Source organism: Elephas maximus, chromosome 9 (genome assembly GCF_024166365.1).
Source record: "Elephas maximus indicus isolate mEleMax1 chromosome 9, mEleMax1 primary haplotype, whole genome shotgun sequence".
Taxonomy (NCBI): Eukaryota; Metazoa; Chordata; class Mammalia; order Proboscidea; family Elephantidae; genus Elephas; species Elephas maximus.
Window position 1 is genome coordinate 28,609,274 of NC_064827.1, and position 22,030 is coordinate 28,631,303.

Here is a 22,030-nt window from a genome sequence, read left to right on the forward strand (position 1 = left end):
AAAATGAAGCAGGGTTCTTTTGGTTTGCTTCTGGTATAGCCCAAGTAAATGAATGTTACCTACCAGTTACTATGGTTTTTTTAAAAAAATTGTTGTGACCTGTTTACAGAATATTTTTACATTTGCTGAATCCCAGCTTGTCTCTTCAAATAATAGGGGAGACTACTGTGTTTTCTGAATTCACCGAATGTTAGAGTAGAACAATTTTGAGATAATCATCTCATTTAGTGGTTTTCAAGCTGTGTTCCTCAGAGCCCTGAGTTCTGCCCTCAGTAGCCGCTCGAAAGAGGACAGGTAAGACAGAATTTGATGGGTTGGATTTCCAAGAACCCATTCTTCCTTCTTAGAACTCCTGATCTCATCCCATACTTACATTTGGCAGAAGACCAAAACAGAGGTTCAGATGTGACAAACTCAAGGTCACACAGAAAGAGAGAGGCAGAGAGGAGAACTGGCCTTCCATCTCCCAGCTCCTCAGATGTCTTTCCTCATTGTGCCATGTTCCTTTGTGCTCTGCCACTCATGACAGAACAAAGTACTTGTGTGCCTTCCAACTTTTTATCACCTCTCCTCTGCCCCATTCTCAAAGGTTGCTTAGGGAGTGGTTGGTCGTTTGCCCTGAACTTGTCTGGAGAAGATAGAGTACTATTTCTGTGCCAGCACTCCTTCCACCACCCACAATTTCATTCATTCTTTTATTGAATAGCTATCCTGTGCCAGGTTCTGTGCTTGGGGCCATGCAAAAGGCAAAAATGAATCAACTAGAGTATGGGCCTCAACACTATCCACTGTTCTGTACAGTTACTGTCTTGGTCATCTAGTGATGCTATAACAGAAATACCACAAGCCAATGGCTTTAACAAAGAGAAGTTTATTGCCTCACAGTAAAGTAGTCTAAAAGTCCAAATTTGGGGCATCAGCTCCAGGGAAAGTCTTTTTCTCTCTGCCGACTTTTTCATCAATCTTCCACCAGACTAGGATCTTCTCCATGCAGGGACCCTGGGTCCAAAGGGCACACTCTGCTCCTGGCACTGCTTTCTTGGTGGTAAGAGGTTCCCCCTCTGCTAGCTTCCCTTTCCTTTTCACCTCTTGAGAGGGAAAAAGTGGTGCAGGCCACGCCCCAGGGAAACTCCCTTTGCATTGGATCAGGGATGTGACCTGGGTAAGAGCGTTACTATCCCACCCTAATCCTCTTTAACGTAAAATTACAATCACAAAATGAAGCACAGCCACACAATACTGGGAATCATGGCCTAACCAAGTTGACACATATTTTGGGGGGGACACAGTTTAACCCATGACAGTTACAAAGCAATATGATATCTGAAAGATACATAAGGCAGGAAGAGAAAATCAAAAATAAAAGCTTTCCTAGCTGTGTCAGGGAGATTCTCAGTGATAGATACCCAGAATCAAGCCAAGCAAGCGAGGTGCACAGTTACCATTAAGTTGTCCTTTCTCTGCCTCAGCTTACCTAGTCACTCCTGTCTGCCAAAACCACCTTCCTAAACTGCAATTCCACTGTCCCGAACAGACTGCCTTCTCACAAAGATAGCACAGCTAGAAAAAGGACTGGGGTGAGACTAAAGATGTGTGTAGTGAGCGGCAGTTTATTTGCAGTTTCTTTCCCTCCTTTTCCTGTTTTATACCGTTGGGGTTTTTTGCTTTGTTTTTGTTTTTGAGTTCCTGTTTTAGTTCTCGATGGTAGTTATATTGCTTACCTTTGCATCTGCACACCAACGACATGAGCTCATTCCGTGACTATTTACTAATTGCCTGTTTGCAGGCACTGTGCTAAGAGATACAATAAAAAACCTATATGGATTCTGCCTCATGGCATTAGTTTAAGAGGCAAATGTGTACATAGGTAGAAGTTATTATATAGGTAAAAGTGATGACAGGAAGTTAAGGTGGTACAGGTGTTTGGAGGATGGAGGGAAAATTTCTGCCTAGATGATGAGAGAGAAAGTAAGGAAAGACTTTAGAGGTAGCACTTGACTCAGATTTCATTTGGGCATTATGGAGCCAACAACGTCCTTTGACTTGGGAAGTAGAACATCAGAGATGTTGCTATGACAGCAGTGGGTAGGTGGGATTAGAGGAGGCAAAGGCTTCGGGCAGAGATATCTACTAGGAGACTGCTGAAAAGGGGCCTAAACTTGAGTTAGATCAAAAAACCCATTGCCATCGAGTTGATTCTGACTCACAGCAACCCTGTAAACTCATTGCCATCGAGTCGATTCCAACTCATAGTGACCCTAAAGGACAGAGTAGAGCTGCTCCATAGGGTTTCCAAGGAGCGCTTGGTGGATTTGAACTGCCAACCTGTTGGCTAGCAGCTGTAGCTCTTAACCACTACGCCATCCTATAGGAGGAGGTATGTTTTGGTGGACGTTGCTGTTGCTGAGGTGGCGATAGGTAGAGCTGAGTGTCTGTAGGGAACAAGGAAAAGAGAAGCAAAGATAGTCCTGCAGCATCTAGCCAGGATGGATGGGAGAATGGCAGCGCCCTGGACAGCAGTAGTGATCACAGGAGAAGCACAGTTTGCAGAGGGAGATGATGAATTGTCAGGGACATACTGAGCTGGAAAACCCTAGTGCATATCCAGCAGTGAGGCAGTCAGAAATGAGGATTTGCAGCTCATGAGAAGAGGTCGTGATTCACTTAGGGAAGACAGTTGAAACCATGGTTCATTTTCAATCTCTCACTCTCCCTGTCTCTCTCTCTCTCACACACACACACACATGCACAAATAAAGCGCCCATAGGGTTCATTACATTAGAATTTTTCTAGTAGAGAAAGAGTTACCACAAAATGTAAATTCTACAATAGAGGAGTGTGCAGCCTGTTTTTGCCTTGATTTTGAGAGTCAGGGATATTCTTCTAAAGCAGCATCGTAGATCATTTCACCAGAAAGACTCTAACATCTTTGAGTAACACATAGGATGTGAGGAAGTAACCTCATTTCATCCAGTTATATCACATTTTCAGATGTTTCTTACACTCCCTTAAGATTTTAAGTTTGTCTTAAATGTTCTAATTTTTGTGATTGTAAAAGGTATTCTAGTACAGACAACTTCAGAAATGAGAAACATAAAACAAAGAAAGCAAAATAACACCCATAATATAATAAAATAAAAATGCCAGAAATTAAGAGATGTTAAGGTTAGGTCTTTTTCTAATATATGTATGTCTGTTTGCATGTATACAAATATATATACATGGGTATATGTATATACACACACATCTATATACATATTTTAAGAAAATGATAGTATAGATGATATATGAATATAAAAATTTTCACAGTATTGTGGATTATATTGTACATTCTATTTTGTGTTCATTTTTTTTTTCAGTTTACACTACACTTGAGCATTTTTCCCTGTCCTTAAAAACAGTTCATTAAACTCATTTTTATGTACTTTGTAATATTTCATTATAGGAACCTGCCATAACACTTAAGCTTTCTCCTGCCATTTAACACATAAGTCTTGTGCTTCAAAAGGGTGAGCGAGATGGCTTTCTGCTACTTTTTAAGAAGCCCAGATCTGCACGTTACACTATATTACTCCACGGTGATCACTTCCTCCTCTTCCCCTTCTCTTCTTCCCACTAATCCCCCTGATGATGGGATTTTAGATGGAGTCAGGTCACTGCCCTGTTTAAGTACTGGAGTGGTAAGGATAGTTAAAAAAAGGAAAATGAGGAGTTTTCCTCCCAAACCAACTGTTTCGTTTATGTTCCCTTTTCAGCTGCTTTTTCATCATTTTTGCCCCCTTTGTGGCACAGTGGTTAAGCACTCGGCTGCTAACCAAAAGGTCAGCAATTAGAGCCCACCAGCAGCTCCATGGGAGAAAGATGTAGCAATCTGCTTCCATAAAGATTACTGCCTTAGAAACCCTATGGGGCAGTTCTACTGTGTCCTAAAGGGTTGCTGTGAGTCACAGTCAACTCAGTGGTAGTGGGTTTGGTTCTTTTTTTTTTTTTTTGGTTTTGCCTCCTTTATGACTCCACACATATTCAAGCACATGTACAAGCCAGCAATACAAATCGAGACCTAAATATGGGGAGAATCTCTTAAAGTCTCTAAATGACATCCTTCTTCATCATTCTTCAAGATGTACAATTGGCCTAAGAAAAAAGCAAAGCATTAAAGGTAAGAATAGGAAATTAGGTTTGGTACAACTGCTTTCCCTTCTATGACAGTGTAGTGAAAGGCCAGGGCCATGGCGTGAGCCCCAAGAGAGAGCAGGGGCCATGTACACAAATACGCATTCGCGGGACTGGACAGAGCACCATTGTTTTGATATCTTTCTGTTTTTACAGGTGCCATAGAGTCATTTTATGAGTCTTCACCATGATCCATGCCATAGAAAGACAAATATAACTGTAGTTTTGCTGAATTCAGGTTTAAAGCTCCCTGTTCAAACAAAAACATAATTTCTAAATCAGTCCAAAGCAAAACCCAACAACTTAAATTCTATGTAGTCCCTCTCTTATTTTCCTCCTTCTGTTTTGCCTCCTTCAATGTTTCTGTCTCCATTTTAAACATCATCAGCTGATAAATCAATTGACCGGGATCTGCAACAGTTCATTCTCATATTGAAGATGACAAATTAAAGGCATAAGTTTTTTCATGAGTAAAGGCAGTAATATATATTACTGCATTTACAAATTGACTAATTTCTAATTAGCATTAGTCAAGATACTGGGGTTAGAAAGACTAATTTCAGAGTCAATTTGATTTATTCCTTAACTACTGTGGATAACAAGTATATTTCCAAAATTATCACAAGAGTTTTGGAAGGATGACATTCTTTAAAATACAGTCTTTAAATTCCCTTAATTACTAGCCATAAGAACTATTGGAAAGAGGCCACATGATTCTAACAAAAAGCAGGATAAGCCTTTTATGTTCAATTTCTTGTGTATCAGAAGAAGGCAGAAGAGACTAGACAGTTTTCCTAATTCCAAAAACAGAACTGTTTAATGTCATATTCATTGTATTCTTGTGGTAAAGAGCTATAGGATTTTGAGTGTGCCAAAATGGAGCATCCAGTTTCATGAACCTTGTTACTGAGGGTAATAAACACAACAGAAAAATTTACTCATACAAATAAGTACAAAAAATTTAGTCACATAAAATAGATAGTATTCCAATAAAATAAATAGTATTCCTCCTGTGAATAGAAATCTCTCTTTATAGCTTTGTTTCCCATTTTCTTTCAAACGAATTTGTCTTATTATGCTTACCTGTCAGGAATTTCTTCAAAAACTACCCAGTCCTCTTTTTTCCTCCCCGCCTTCCTTCTTATTTTCATGAGTGCTATTTTTCATCTTTCTGATCCAAAAAAGTACATCCAGCTCACTCTTTCTCTTTGGCTGTCTATCCCAAAGCTTAGGTTTGCTAGCCACATAAAAAGAACATACTATAACTTTGATGAGGGGATGGGGCTAAAACTAATTTCTTATTTATTTAAATTTAAATATAAACATATTAAATACATATTTATATGAATATATACCCATCCATCCCAGGAATACAGATAGAAACATAGGTTGCTTCACTATTCCAGAAAGGGCTTCCTATCATTTGTCAGTTGCACAATGAATGTCTTCTGTCCATGCCCTCCCTACAGTGTTGCCTCAGGGTGCCATCTGTGTACTAACCGCACAAGTGTTCTATCCGTCTCCCACTCTTGATGGACAGTCTGTTGTATTACTTGTCTTATCGGAGACCATGAGTCATAAATTTTCCACAAGCCAGGGCACTAGGTCTTAGCAACAAGCCTATCTTACCAATTGGAGGTATTAGTAGAAAACAGCGAGGTAGGTGAGTGTAGTTTATTGGAGCCCCAAAAGCCTGTATGGGCTCCTGTTGTTGCTGTGGTTAAGTGCTCGGCTACTAATTGAAAGGGCAATTGTCCAAACCCATCCAGCAGCTCCGCAGATGAAAAGACTTGGCGATCTGTTCCCGTAAGGATGACAACCTAGGAAACCCTATGGGGCAGTCCTACTCTGTCCTATAGGGTTGCCATGAGTCGGAATTGACTCAGTGGCACACAACAACAAAAAGAAAGACCTCTAGGGACTTCCACACAGCCGATGTCATTACTTGTGGCTCTTTGAGCTTCTACTTTCCAGTCACCAAACCTCCCAGAGCTGCTCAGGGTACTAGATATACTCACAGCCATGATAGTCACAACCACCACCATAACAGCAATTAACACTATATAACACTTTATAGACCACAAAATTTTTTCTGTGCGTATTTACTATTTAACAATGCTACCATTGTTTTGCTAGGTAACTTGCTTTTTCTGATAATTGCCAACTATGTTTAAGAGTTTCCCCCTCCCCTTATAAAACACCCAAGTGGCTGCTTTCCAGGTATTAGTAAAATACTTAGATCTGCCAAAAGAAGGAAGCTATTTGCTAATGCATGCTACATAGTATTGTCAACCCCAGGGTACCTAGTTGTGCGTAAATAGCTCTCTCTTTCATCAGAAGTGAGACAGTAACAGTAATTGCTTGGTGAGCATCTGGAAGTAACATTAGTAATGATGATAATAATAATGACCTCATAGGATGTATAACTTGGGGGATTAAAGAACATTTACAAGCTTATTGTGTCATATTTAATGATGAGGTGCCAAGTTTTCTTGCCACCACCCTTTCCAATGGTATTTCCTGCTTGGATCAGAGAACTAATTATACTAAGCGGTGCCCTTTCAAAGAACTTGCCCCATTCCTAAAGCACATGCTAGCATAAAGATGTTAAACTGTTTTAGTCTTGTATTTCAGCCTCAATTTATTAATGTTGTTTTGCATTTGTATAAAACGATTTGTATAATGTAATCATTTAGTGTTTATTTTATTGTGTGTACCTTCTACTCAGAGGGTTGGCATTATTGTTCCTAACAGTGACGGATACAAGCAGATCATGCCTTATGACCTCTACCATCCCCTTCCTCGGTACGTAAATCAATCATCCTGATGCTAGATTGCTAGAATTAGTAAATCCATCTTCTGCTGCTGCTTTGTTTTGTTTCATTTTGTTTTTAAGTTTCTGTGTTGTGTAAAAAAAATAATGATAATAAGATGGTAGATGGTATATTTTGCAATCCACCCTGAGTTCTGCTTTTGAATAATACTGGCCTGCTCAGGTTGTAAGCTTGTCATTCAAAAACCATTTTAAGATAGGATCATCTTACATTGAATTGGACATAGTAATTCACTCTGATTAGATACAGTGTATGGGTTTATGTTTTGTCTTTTCTTTGCCTCCCTTTGTCCTTTTCTGTGTCCTCTGCAATAGGACCCTAGTCATTAAAGCATTGTTGCTAACTGTTGAACACTGCCGCAAGTTATTGTCGCAATACCCACAGATGTGGAATTCCAGATGTGGCCTTACCCTGCATGTGGATGTTAAATATTCTCTTTTTATTTCAATGAAATTAAAATTAAGTACAAAAAAACTTTTTTTTTTTTCCATATTCTTGTAGTTCGGGACATTTGGGGGAACTTTTTTTTTTCAAACCATAAAATTCCTTGTGCTGCATTGCTTTATGAAAGTACAATATTTTTAAAAGCCAGGAAAAAAATAATGTAAGTACTTCAGGAACTTTTTAAAGAACTTGTTCTCTTTATTGATATGTTCAGAAGAAAACTGGAGAAGCTGAAAAGTCAGCTAGCTAATGAGAGTATCAGCTGCCAGGGTGGAACCAGCTCCACAGGTAGCAGAAATTAGAATTGGGATTCAGTAACCACTGTGCTAAGAGACTTTCGCTCTATTCTCTTTGCCCCTTTGGCCCTCAGGGAGTCAGCTGCTATGTAGAACAAAGAGTTTGAATCAGACCATAAATACTCGGAATAATCTACAATAGTGTGCTAAATCCCAAACTAAACTAATCCTAGACAGTAATTTGTGAACTGTAAAATATAGCAAAGCTTGATCTAAAATCTCCAAATCCCTCATGAGTTAGAATCCAAATAGAGACTGCGGTCTAGTCCAGCTCTCCAGTGAGCCTGCATCCTCCCACTCCTTCCCCAACAATTACACCCACACACCATGCATATATATTTACACAAATATGCATATATGTAAATTGGCTTGGATATGTGTTCACACGTACATATCCACACACATATTTACATATATATTTGCATATATATGTATGTAATACATATACACCGCTGAAAGTTGCCAACCAGCCTCTAGTAAATACTTCCAGTGACTGCCTGGGAGCTCACTTTTTACCATTCTGATGGTAGCATATAGAGAGGGGGATTTGATTTGTATGATGTATGTCGTTGTTGTTGTTAGGTGCCTTCGAGTCGGTTCTGACCCATAATGACCCTATAGGACACAGTAGAACTGACTTACAGGTTTATAAGGAACGGCTGGTGGATTTGAATTGCCAGCCTTTTGGTTAGCAGCCAAGCTGTCGACCAGTACACCACCAGGGCTCCATATGATGTATACCCAGTGCCGTCGAGTCGACTCCGACTCATAGCGACCCCATATAGTTGGACTTTATTTTTAAGTTCTTTCACTAAGTGGTTACCTCATTAGTCAGCTCCTTTCCACTTACCTAGGGCTGTTCTGATAAAGACAATAAACAACATTAGTCTGCTCTCGATATATCATTATGCTTGTTTGATCCAGAACCAAACTTATTAAATTTCTCGTTGAAAAAAAATTAAATGGGAATATCTAAAGATTATTTTGAAAGAACCAAGAGGTCATTTGATTTCAATTTCTCTAACTGTAAAATAGGTAACCCTAGCACACATGTAGGAGCCCTGGTGGCTCAGTGGTTAAGCCATAGGCTGCTGATCAAATGGTCAGGGATTAAAATCCACTAGCCACTCCATAGGAGTAAGATGTGGCAGCCTGCTTCCGGAAAGAATACAGCCTTGGAAGCCCTGTGGGGCAGTTCTACTCTCTCTGTCCTATAGGGTTGGTATGCGTTGGAATCAGCTTGATGGCCTTGAGTCAGGACACGTGTATCTACTGTGTGAAGATGACATATTTCAAAGTAAAGACAAAGTTAGATGTCAGAGGTGATCAGCATGAAGCTTTCGTTTTTCCTGTAATGGCAGGTAATAGACTTCTTTCATATCTATGATCTCTTCTGTTTATATTTCTCCGGCATGGCTAATGCCTGTCTTAGGTACAACTTGATTTCTTATGTATTGGGATTTCCCTCAAAATGCCTAAAGCCTAGTATTCTCTGTGGTATATTGAAATATATCTCCTTGGTGTTGGTTAGCACCATTTCCCTATGTTCACATTTGGCATGTCCATGCACAATGGGGAAGGACAATTACCAAATACACAAGACTGTGTTTCTTACCCTTTGTACTTCTGTTATTGAGCTAGTTCTAAGTTAGATATGCTGCTTTACTGACAAGGTCTTAGTAAGTGGAAGTTATTTCTACAAGTATGTTTTCATTCATAACAAGAACCAAGGCTCAAAAATGGTTCTCAAATGCCAGCTACCTGCTGATCAAGGCAGAAAGTTTCATTTAATAAGTTACTTCAATGCATTTATGACCACAAGTATAGATTCAAAACTCAGTAAGTTTTTAAGGCTGTTCTTTCCTGCTTTCAGTCTTTGCTGAAGCACATATCTGGACATGAGAGTATAGTCTGATGAAGTCTCTTAATTCATAATTAATATATATAATTTTTCCATATCCTTCTTAATTTTGAAAATATCTTGAACTCAAATTTAAGTAAACATTCATGTGTTTAATAAAATTAAAAGCCAAAGGAGTTAAGCTCTGCAATACGTGAATTCATGTGTCAGTCCAGGAGAAGGTTCTTGGATGTGCCCTTTCTATTCCAAGCACTTACCTGGTCACTGTGTTCAGATGTCCTAACTGATGCCCCCTATCATCCAGCTATTGTCATCCTTTCCTTAAAGCTCCTGCACATGTTTTGTTTTAAAATCCCACATAATACTGCTATTACACAAGGATTCACATGACAATTTTTCACATAATAGAACTGCAGTTATATGCTGGAACTATACTATAAATTCTTAGAATAATTTTAGCACCATTTTGTCTCTGTGATTACTGAGAAGGAACAGGAAGGATACTTATTACTGTTTGTGAAATTATCCTATGGGTCAGGCCCAAATGTTGAGACAGAAATGAACCACTCTCTTCAGAAAGGTCAAGTTTAGGGATATTAGAGTACCAACTAGACTATGTGATCTTCCCACGGCCTCCTATTATGCTAAAAGATTTAATGTGCGTTTTAAAACCATCCTTCCATTTTACTGTCAGATCAAATCCAATTTGAATATGGACTGACTTATTCAGCCCAATTTCCGTGTGAATCAGGCCTGTTATCTGTCTACATCCAGAGAGAAGCCCTGCAGATACTTTGTATGGAGACAAACAGAAATTGGTTTACCCTTTTGAAAGAGAAATTCTCTATAGAATTGCTTCATTCCCTTGACAAGGATCAGAAAGTTTCCCGAGGGCTAGACAGAGGACCTCAGTTTCCCCACAGTAGCACGTTCTTATGTGTCTCCTGGGGAGATATGCATAGGAAAACTTTATATTTGGCAGCAGGTTTAAACTGTTGGCAGTAGAAATAACAATTGTTGCCTAGACTTGAACAGTTCAAAGGAAAACCCTCTGTAACTGGGAAACACGCATTTTTCAGCCTCATGCAGAAGAGAAATCAAGCTCATATATACATGAAGTCCTACTTATAAAATAATGTCTCCATGCTGTACCTGTGCAACAGAGTAGAACCGCCCCATAGGGTTTCCAAGGCTGAAATCTTTACGGAAGCAGACTGCCACATCTTTCTCCTGAAGAGTTGCTGGTGGATTTGAACCACCAACCTTTCGGGTAATAGCCTAGTGCTTAACCACTGCATGACCAAGGCTCCTTTCAAACTATTCAAGTAAATCAGCATGGTAACATTTTGTTTCTCCCTCACTGAAATTACATCTCTCATAATTCTAAGAGAAATCTTAAATCCTCATCAGGAAGCAGAGTATGTGTGAGAAAGAAAACTCGGCATCATTTGGCTCCCACATTTCTGTGTTTAGAAATTCTGTATTCTCTAAGGCTACAGAGAGAGAGAGAAAAGAATTGGGCTAACATATCCCTCTGCCCCTGGTCCCAGATGAAAGCTCTGAAAAATCAATGGGACCCTCTTAAATGTTACTGACAGTAACCTTATTTAACTGTATCTTTAGATTCAGACGTTATCAGCTTTCGGCAAAAACCAAACCTCTTCACAATTCCAGGAGTTCTTTATTGGGAAAAGTCTTAGTATCCCTCAAGAGCTAGAGAATAAATAGATAATGCCTATATTAACACTTGTGTTCCCCAAATTAAGGATGGGACTGTTTGAACATCAAAATCATTCCGAATCCACGTAGTCCCAAAGGTGATGGCTACAGAAGCAAGAAAAAAGGAGTATCTTGTTTCTCATGTAAAAAGTACTCAAACGTTATATAACAAAGTATTACACTGAAAATTAAAAGTACAGCCCAGGTACAATTTTAGTCTTGCCATAGATATGTGGTGATGTATAGTTTCAAAATAAATAAATGAAAGTATTGAAACTATAGGAAGAAGGAACCACTAGCCCTCTTTTTAAGTAGATTACAGACCATACAGATATTCTTGGGGACCTCCCTCAAAAAATTAATTTCGACATTTGTGTAGAGCTTCATGGTTTACAGAGCACTTTTGCCAGTGTTGGCTCCTTTTCTCTCTTACTCATCGGATTTCAGGGACTCGATGGCTTCTGGTTCTCTGGACCATGGCCTCTCAGAACCTGATTGTCCCAATAAGGCACTGGGAACGGGGTTGGTCTGAAGGTCGCTGAGGAGGTTTGGCAATGTGCATGTCTGCCCTGATGACTCCGCCTTGCTTCTGTAGGTGGGAGGCCACCCCGTGGACCGCGTGCTCCTCCTCGTGTGGGGGGGGCATCCAGAGCCGGGCAGTTTCCTGTGTGGAGGAGGACATCCAGGGGCATGTCACTTCAGTGGAAGAGTGGAAATGCATGTACACCCCTAAGATGCCCATCGTGCAGCCCTGCAACATTTTTGACTGCCCTAAATGGCTGGCACAGGAGTGGTCTCCGGTAACTGTGCCTTCTTTCTTTGTTGGCTAGGAGAGTAAGTCCACTCTTCCCTCTGTCATCACAGCCCCATCGGGTACCCTGTGCAGAGTCCCCACTTGTCTTCTGGAGGTGTCTGGAAACCTACCAGCTTAGCTCCTGGAATAGGAACAGTGCCACAAATCTCACATGACTGAAACTAGTGATCAAAAAAATCGTTCCTTAAGTTCCTTCAGGAGGCCTCTATCACTCCCCAGATAATGTTCCCTCAAATGGCAAGGGGAAGCCAATACCTTTCAAGAATAATTGAGGCCCAGTGACTGATCCTGAAGCTGTGAGTGTTGCTGTAATGATAGAGCTCAGTAGACCAAAAGCTTGGTTTCATTTTTTTGTTTCTTATGCCCTGTCTACATCCAAAAAAGGTCTGGGTGGAAAGAAATAAAACTATGTATGTTGTTCATTGAAAAAAAAAAAAAATGAATGAATTGAAAATAGCACAGTAATTAAAACAAAAAAAAAAATTACCAATTAGGGAAGCTGCTGCAATTAAACATAAAATGTGATTCTGGGTTTCCTGGCTGCTAATGCAAAAAAGGAAATGGAAAAGGAGATAGATGAGGAAATGCAACCGTTGTGCCAACAGCCACAGAGATGACGAAATATTCTTCACAGAGCCAAGTGGCTTCCTGGCAGTTGTGACGTTTCTCTATGACTGGATTTGCCACCAGGCGTATAAAATTACTGGAAGTGCTGGCTGCTTCTGGCCATCGAATCAGTTCTTTAAAACGTAGTTTTTTTGTTTTTTAATTTCAGTATAATCAGTTGGATCAACTATGCTGCTATATAAATTAATTACGATGAGAGTCAAAAGAATTTTAGAATCTATGTGCGGGCTATCGTTTCTCATATTTTGGATGTAACAAGTATTAGCAAAGTGACTAAAGAAAAATGCGGTGCTAATAAGCAAAATTGGAGAGACACTTGTTTTCTCCTTTTCAGTGCTTGGTTTGAGACTTTGCACACAGTAGGTACTTAAGGATTGCTAGTTGACTAATCCAAATCTAAGAAATAGAAAGCGATTGAATTTTCAGCCAGCCCCACCCCCAAATAGCCAACCAGAACAAAGATCCCATGACTGGTAAGAAGTGGTACAAATCTGTCAGAGTCCTCTTATAAAAGCCAGGCCATGTATTAAAAGTCTTAGCTTGGAAATAAAGAGAAGTAAACAAGGCTTTGCCTATGAGTCTCCTCTCTCTTGCGTTCTCTTTCCAGTGCACGGTGACATGTGGCCAGGGCCTCAGGTACCGTGTGGTCCTCTGCATTGACCATCGAGGAATGCACACAGGAGGCTGTAGCCCGAAAACAAAGCCCCACATAAAAGAGGAATGCATCATACCCACTCCCTGCTATAAACCCAAAGGTAACTGGGCATGAGCTCCCTTGTGGGTCTCATAATTGCTTATGCATATTCAGGTTTTAAATTCCTTGGAATATATTTATTCCAAGCGTTCTCAGTAAATATTCTTTGTGACTTAAACTCTGCTAAATGGACTTAATTCTTTTTGTAAAATCTGTCGTATAGTTTTGGTAGCAAATATTTAAGCACTGCCGACAGAAATCCGTTTGTTTATATAATTCTCTCCCTAGTCATAAAGTTGTTTGAAGACTATTGCTGAAAAAGAACCAGATAGATCTGCTTGAAAGGAGGCCAAATGTTACAGAAATATGTGTGATTTACTGTCCGCATTTCTTGCTGTTAAAAACATCTCAGTGAATCTAAGTGTATCTGGGCTTTGCTAAGCCTGAAGTACAGTGAGAAGCCACATACTTCAGACTGATAAAACCAAAAACTGTTGCTTTTTATATTCAAGATGAAAATGTTAGTACGAGACTAAATTCTGGAATCACCGTTTGAAATGAAATGTAAATCAGAATGTAATACACATTATAAATTTTTTTAAGGTAATAAAGTTTTACTTAGTGATCAAGATTAATTGTAATTATTTCTGTCCTAGACTGTGTCAGTGAAATAGATAAACCCAAAGTCACAAACCATTCAGAAATAAAAAGTTCTTTATTACAAACCTCCTCCTACTTTTAATATTAAGTATAGTTTCCACCTTTTTCTTAATGTATTTGTTTTAAACCATTCAAATTCATCCTGAAAACGAGCTACGGTATAGCTCACTATTGTGCTATAGGTTTTCCTTGGAGGGAGTGAATGACGTCATGAAGTCCAAATTAATGATATGAAAGCAACATACACAGGCAGCCCCTGGGTTATAAACGTCCCATGTATGTACAACCTGTAGTTGTGAACCAACCCCCACAAAGCCTATTATATTAAAAATTCAAGGTACATACAATTGTTCGTAATAACAAATAGGTTCTACTTTGCGGTGCAACAAAACGTTATTACTACATTATTATGTTAAAGATGTTTTAGTGTACCTGGAAGTGTTTCTTTAATGTTTTTTATGCATAGAAAGGTACATTATATACTATATACTGAGATAAACATTTAACTAACTGACATTAGACATAGACCGTACCTAACTCTTCTGCTTTACGTACAAATTTGACTTATAGATTTGGGGACGGCACTCATTCATAATCCAGGGACTGCCACTGTGTGTGTGTGTGTGTGTGTGTGTGTGTGTGTGTGTGTATAATGAAATCCTAATTAATTTTACTAAGTGTAGCTCTTTCTCAGCCTCAGTTTCTTCATCTGTAAAGTAGTAACTACCTCCGAGATTACATGTGGATTAAGTTAGATATAATGCAGATTAGGTGCTTAGCCCAGTGCCTGACATATAGCAAGTGCTCCACAAATGTTACCTTTTAGCTCTTGACTATAATTAGCATCCTTAAATATAGTAGGATTGGCCTTTAGCACAGCTGACAGGATTCACTGCAAATCTGCAGTGAAGTATTGAAAGCCTACTATTAATGCCAAATTGAATGCTCCATTATTGAAAGACAGATAGCTAGCTCATGCCATCAGAAATGGCTTCATTTGCTGAGTCATTTAGTTGGGAGAGGTGAAGTAGTTGTAAAATTATGTGTGTATAGGTACCGTGTTGCTGTGTTTAAAACGTTAACAAACCCTTTTGGCTTTGGCAGTCGTACATTTCTCCTTGGCTTTGTTTTCTGACTATAAACAATTGCTGTACACGGAGGACAAGTAGTGATTCCTCTGACTTAAAATAGCCAATTATTTATTAGTTCTGCCTTTACCAAGCCACTTCAGAGAACAAAAAGCAGTTTGTGGTTAACTATCAAGGATAAAATCTGGATTTTCACAACTAAGTAGTGAGATCTGGCTCTCTAAACATCATTAAAATGCCATATAATTCTATGGTGTATGCATATACAGACATATTTCTTTCATCTTTGCAATTATATGTTATAAAACGTGATAGAGCTTCACTGGCTTATACTAGAAAGGCAAATATGCCTATAAATGACCCTAATAAATATGTCAGAATGGGAATCTTGGCAGTGACTTCTATAGGAGCAGTTGTAACCTCCCTATTTCTTTTGCTCCTCCACACATTTTTTCCAGGAAGTAGTTAGGAAGCTTGTTCTGAACTGTTTGGCAACAGCTAGATAAATAGGTGAAACCAGTGAAATTATGGGATTGGGACCCTAAATTGCTCATATTCCAATTGTCCGTGAGCCAAGTTGGGGTGGTATTGTATGAGTCAGGTATCTAAAGCCATGTTCTGTGAACTTTAGAGTGGCAGCGTTGTGTTGGGTATTGAAAAATATAGCAGAGATCACACTAGCCAAAACATAAAAGAAAAACAAGTTAGAATTTATTAAAGTATCGCAATATAATTTTTTGCACTTGGTGTTTGTTTTAAAAGGTTGTCCTACTTTTCATTAGGGATCAGTGGAAAGATAACCTGGATGACTTATTCTATCCATATTGGGCTGATGCCCTAGTGTTACAGCCTTCATAATAAAAAGGCCTTCCCTTGCTTTTCAACATGTTAAAGGGGGCATGCCACATAGAAACTGGTATTAAATACTTTTCAAATCTTTTTTTTTTCTTGCTATTCCCATCGGGCAGAAATTTACCTAAACAAACTTATTAGTATTTGCGCTGAAGAACATACTAACTTCTAGGTACAGTGAAAAACTAAGAACTGGTGGGGAGGAAAAAAAGGGGGGGGGGAGAGAATTCCCCTGAAATTCCAAATTGGTTCTAACCTCTTCTTTTTATGTGGGTCTGTTTCTCAGAGAAACTACCTGTAGAGGCCAAGCTCCCATGGTACAAACAAGCTCAAGAGCTGGAAGAAGGAGCTGTTGTGTCAGAAGAGCCCTCGTAAGTTATAAAACCACAATTTGTTTTTCTTTTGAGCTGATTGGTTTAAAACCCACTGACCCATGGCCGTCGAGTCGATTCCAACTCATAGCGACCCCGTAGAACAGAGAAAAACTGCCCCATAGAGTTTCCAAGGAGAGCCTGGTGGATTCGAACTGCCGACCTCTTGGTTAACAGCCGTAGCACTTAAGCACTACACCACCAGGGTTTCTGATTGGTTTAAAGTATCTCACTGGTTTAAAGTATCTCACTGGTTGTGCCATTTCATGGGTTATGAACTAGGCGTAAGCTGCTTACTATGAACTAACACATGTTAGTTTAGGAACTTACATTTGAACTAAGTGTCATCATGTCACTGATAAATTACAGCTTTGTCAGTTTTCACCGTGTTTCCCAAAACTTACGATTGGTCTCTAAGTACTTTGCCTGAAATGAGAAAACTAAGGTATAATGTTTTACTTCTTCTCCAAACTCTGACTCTTGTCTTTTCTGTTGCCAAGTTGGAAAGGCCAGGACTGCATCTGTGGTGTGACAGAGATATGATATGAAAATCTGGGCAGCTTTTCACTCTCTTTATCTCCCAATTTTGCAATAGTGCCACTCACAAAAATTCAAGAGCAAGAAAAATACATCTGCAGGAAAAGGGAAGTTTATTAGCTTTTCTTGCTGAGATGGAGACCCAGGTCTTTGCTCCACTTACTCATGGTTCCATAGCTGATATATTTTGTCAAGACCATGAAGTTTCTAAGACCATTAACCACAGATTTGCCAGATGCATCAGCAGAAGAAACAAGGAAGAAAGACAAAGGTTGATTGGTTGATTGATAGATGATTGATAAGCGTATATTGATTCTACTAGAAAATACTGATAGGCATACCTGCTGCATCATTTTACAAATAAGGGAAATGCCTTATTGATAAATTTCATGACCAAAATGATTTCTCAGGTTGAAGATTTCCTGGAGTCAATCATTTAATATAAGTACTAGGCTCTGAGCTATACATTGTTACCCACACTCTGGGAGATCATACTATAGTATGTAGGATACGAAATGGTTTCCAAATTCAACCTATAGTTTAAATTTTACTGAGATAAAAATTAATATTGCAATCTAGATACACAAATGCAATGAGAGATTTCTGACTCATCCTGTTTATATCTAAATCTGATATGGTTTCCCAGAACACAAATCATGTTTCTGATTTGTACGCTAAACAAGAGATTGGAAAAGAAATCCAAAACACAGATTTGTACAATGACTAAAGGTCATTTGTAAAGAAATGGTATTCAGTCACTTGGTTCCGCAGAACAATGAGTCATACATTTGGTAACACATTTTTTACTTAAAAGGACAATACCAAAAACAGACAAACAAATCCATTGCCATTCGAGCCAATTTGATTCATAGTGACCTTATGGGACAGAGTAGAACTGTCTCCATAGGGTTTCCAAAGATCAGCTGATGGGTTCGAACTGCCAACCTTTTGATTAGCAGCTGAGCTCTTAACCACAGCACTGCGAGGGCTACGAAAGGACAATAAGCAAAACAAATTATTTCTGTACTATAAAGTTACCCCAGCAGCCTTTCCTGCTTCTTAGAAAAAGCAACTAAGCATTGCAGAACTTTGGAGGAAAGGCAGTGGTTAAAGATCACAGTGCAACCTTTAAGTGAACATAAGAAGGCGTGAAACTTTTTGTCTGTCTCTTGCCAGTACCTGGTTTGAGAGGCCCTCATGCTGCTGGAAAGGAAGTAAGCAGTTCAGTTTAGAGGAGCATTAACTCTTTAATCCACTATGGTTCTGTTTAAGACACAGAAAAATGCCTAGTAATTGAAGTTGGTTGCTCCTTATATGGATCCTTGGGATAAATATGTTTAAATCTAGATATGTATTATTTTACCTAAATAAACCCTGTTCTCCTTGTACACTATATTTCAGCATTTCATCTAAATCATAATCGATATATAATATTGCATTATGACTGATGTTAATATAACAAAGTTGGAAATGAATCAATATATCTTAAAACCCATTGCCATCAAGTTGATTCCAAGTCATAGCAACCCTATAGGCCATAGTGTTTCCAAGGAGCAGCTGGTGGATTCAAACTGCTGGCCTTTTGGTTGGCAGCTGAGCTCTTAACCACTATGCTACCAGGGCTCCCAAAACATATCTATAATTAAACATCTCACCATTATTAGATAACTCTCAAACGAAAGCTGTAAGTGGAGTTTAATGCTTCACAGAAGCCTTACGTAGACTGTGGTCAACCATATTTTGTAGTGAATGTTTTCCACTGAAGGCCTGATTAAGATGCATTATATTTAACTTTAATCTTAATGAAATCCCTGAAGTAGTTAAACACATAGTTTTCACCGTTGAACACCTAGCCATATATTAGACTATTAAATTTTACTCGTAGTGGAAGGGAATTGCCATCTTGGCATGATTGATCTGAATTGAAGTAGATGGTAATTGGAGCACAGGTACAGGGCACAGGAAATGTATGCTATCAGGCTCAGAACAATAATTAATTTTATACCAAAATAAGTTAAATGACAGCTATAGAATAATGTAATGAAAGGTGTATGGTTTCCACATTTTAATACATTTACATGTTTAGTCTGCTGAACTGTAGGAAAGGTCCTGTCTTTTTTTTTTTTTATTATTGATTTTGAATTTAAAAAACATAATTTTGCATAGTCTTAATATTTTCTTTTTTTAAAACCATATAGAGTGGTTTCTAAATGTAGCAACCTATAATTACTCTCCAAAGTATTATGAAAAAATGATATACTGTCAGCAAGTAATTTCTTCCCCCAACAAAAAGACTCAGTTGCTTAGATTGAATGGTAATGTTTAGAAGCTGTGACTGTCACTTCTACACTGCTGCAGTGAAGCAGGAACAGTGGTCCAGACCTCTGATCTCTTCTTGCTTTGGCTCGAGCTAGCCTTGAAAAATGATTTAGTGAAGCAGCAAATATCATTTTTTCCCCATGCATAAAATGAAAATATTATCAACAGCTTGTCTAATTGAATAACATAGGAAAACCATTAACTTAAAGTCTTTAGCATGAGGAGATATCCTTACTGAATGTTAGATTCTTTTGATAACCCCAAAATATAAGAAAAAGATTGGTTAGCACTTGGCCAAAAATATTTGGAAAGCAACTACTCAAGGATATGTTTAGAAGAAAACTATGATCAAAGACGAAAAACTGAACTGCCAAGACACAACTAAAACTTTATAGAACATAAGAACATACCAACATTGTTGTTCAGCTAAGCTAAACATGACGCAGAGGATACAAATACAGCTATCAGTCTCATTGAATATCTGAAATAAGGATGCAGACTGGGTCTCATGGGGTAATGTACTTAAATACTGAGATTCTTCATATAAAGCTGTAGTTTCAATTCAGAAATACTTTGAGACATTGATTATTTTTCCTCAGCAAGAGACTGGTTTATTGATAATGTATTTGATTAATATGCTGCAAAAACAGAAATATTGTTATGAATACATTTTCTTGATATGGAAAAATTAGCTCTTGACCCACTTCTGAGCGTTGTAGCCCTTGAGCTGATTTTTCACTGGTGGCCATGATTTGCCTTGATCCAAGCACGTGTTTTTGTCAGGTTTTCCTGAAAAGAGGCAGCAAGGACCATTAAGCAAGGTAGTTTTGTCTCTCTTCATTGAGCAGGAAGGAGCCCTGGTGGCGCAACAGTTAAGCGTTTGGCTGCTAACTGAAAGGTTGGCAGTTCAAACACACCTAGTGGCTCCATGGGAAAAGAACCTGATGATCTGCTCCCATAAACATATAGCCAAGAAAACCCAATGGGGCAGTGCTACTCTGTCACATGGAGTCACTATAAGTCACAATCGACTACACAGCACCTAGCAACAACAGCATGAACAGGAAATGCTAACAAGATGCAACCCCAACCCAAGACTAAGCAACATGGGGTTTTAGCCAATGATGCTGATCAAGCACAGAAAATCTTATGAACTCAATGAAGTGAACATGCTTCCGAGAATGTCAGCTGAGGAATTAGTGGGAATCCGTGCTGCCCAGTTAACACAGAAGGGATGATGGTTAGTTGGTAAGATTGTGAGGAAGTCCCGTTTTTCCAAAGGTAATATCATTGCATCCTAGCGTTGGAAACTACCAACACCAGTTGCCGTTCAGTTGATTGAGACTCATGGCAACTCCTATGTGACTCAGAGCAGAATTGTCCTCCACAGAGTTTTCAATGGCTGATTTTTCGGAAGTAGATCTCTAGGCCTCTCTTCAAGGCACCTCTGGGTGAAGTTGAACTTCCAACCTTTTGGTCAGCAGCCAAGCTCATTAACTATTTGCACCACTCAGGGACTCCAAGCACCGGAAAAGGGGGATGGAAAGTTACTGATGGAATTCTTTTCTGCTGTGATTCAAATGGTACTTTTTGCATTTGCCTCTAGCTGATGCGAGTGTTTTTAGGTTTTGTCATTGTTACGTACCACTGAGTTGGTTCTGACTCAGCGACCCTGTGTACAACAGTAGGACATACCATTTAAGTGCCAGATTGAGCCCATCTGATTGCTTCTACTGAAAAATACTTTGAAATAACGTTTCCAGGTATTTTTAAGACCTCAAAGTTTTCCTTTTATTTGCTGGGGGATCCAAACCACAATGTGGTGGTAAAACTATATATGTTAATCATGTAGAAACTAATGCAAATTCCTGATTTAGATTTCCCACTGTTTTTATACCTCACTTTCAGTCTTTTTGAGTTGTATGCATAAACATCACTACCACCTGAAGCCAAGTACACAGTATCACCCCCTTGACAGTTTAATCTCTTGAGAAAAATGATACTATCTTGATCTCTAGGATATTTAAATACAGCTTGTCTACCATGCTGAACAGGAAGCTATTTAGCTGGTCTTCTTAAAAAGTCTGATCTGACTTGGAATAGGAAGGAAATCGTTCATTTCCTTAACTCCTTCAGGCCACTAATGGGCCACTGAATGCCCTAGGTGTGTAATTTGCTAAGTGAGCCAGGCTTAAGAAAAAGGTGTGGCCTGGGTACTTTAGGTGTTCTGCCCTTCTTTTTCCAGACTTTCTGCTCTCTAAAACAAGGTATGCCAGGCAGATAAAGCGAGCACTAACTGAGCACCTACGGAAGCCAGGTTCCTCCCAGATTTATTTCAGTTGCCAGAAATTCTGCTTAGATGACTCAGAACAAGAAATAGGAGGAGGGTGGGTTCCTCGCATGGCCAGTACAGCCATTCTAACCAGCCATCCCTCCATCATACAGCTAGCGCTCACTGCATGGAGAGCCTTAATAGTGCCATCCCCTCAAAAGTATGATTGAGTGGCCCTCTGTGCCTTGATCTTGCATTTTAAAAAATCCTGAGTTATTAGATTTTCATTACAGCTTTACTGCATGGTTAAGAAAATATTTTTATGTTTTGACACAATACTCAGGTTTTAAAGGTATGGCCATGAATAATCTTGGTGTGATATAATGTAAGAAAAGAAGAAGGAAAGCAAGCAAGTAGAGGGCAGCAATAATATCTGGATGCCAGACGGCATCAGCTTAGTGATGAGGCT

At 39.0% G+C, this 22,030-nt stretch overlaps 1 protein-coding gene across 6 annotated transcripts in view; it reads left to right on the top strand.

The window, feature by feature from the left end:
* The window catches only part of ADAMTSL1 (ADAMTS like 1), a 389,033-nt gene that overhangs the window by 183,854 nt on the left and 183,149 nt on the right, over positions 1 to 22,030 (top strand). For 4 of the 6 annotated variants that reach the window (XM_049896920.1, XM_049896918.1, XM_049896923.1 and 1 more), the window contains exons 10-13: positions 6,928 to 6,978; positions 11,923 to 12,127; positions 13,376 to 13,523; positions 16,349 to 16,433. In XM_049896920.1, the coding sequence (XP_049752877.1) occupies positions 6,928 to 6,978; positions 11,923 to 12,127; positions 13,376 to 13,523; positions 16,349 to 16,433 (489 nt within the window). The remainder of the gene's footprint in view (positions 1 to 6,927; positions 6,979 to 11,922; positions 12,128 to 13,375; positions 13,524 to 16,348; positions 16,434 to 22,030) is intronic. The other 2 variants (XM_049896922.1, XM_049896921.1) reach the window with 1 other exon arrangement.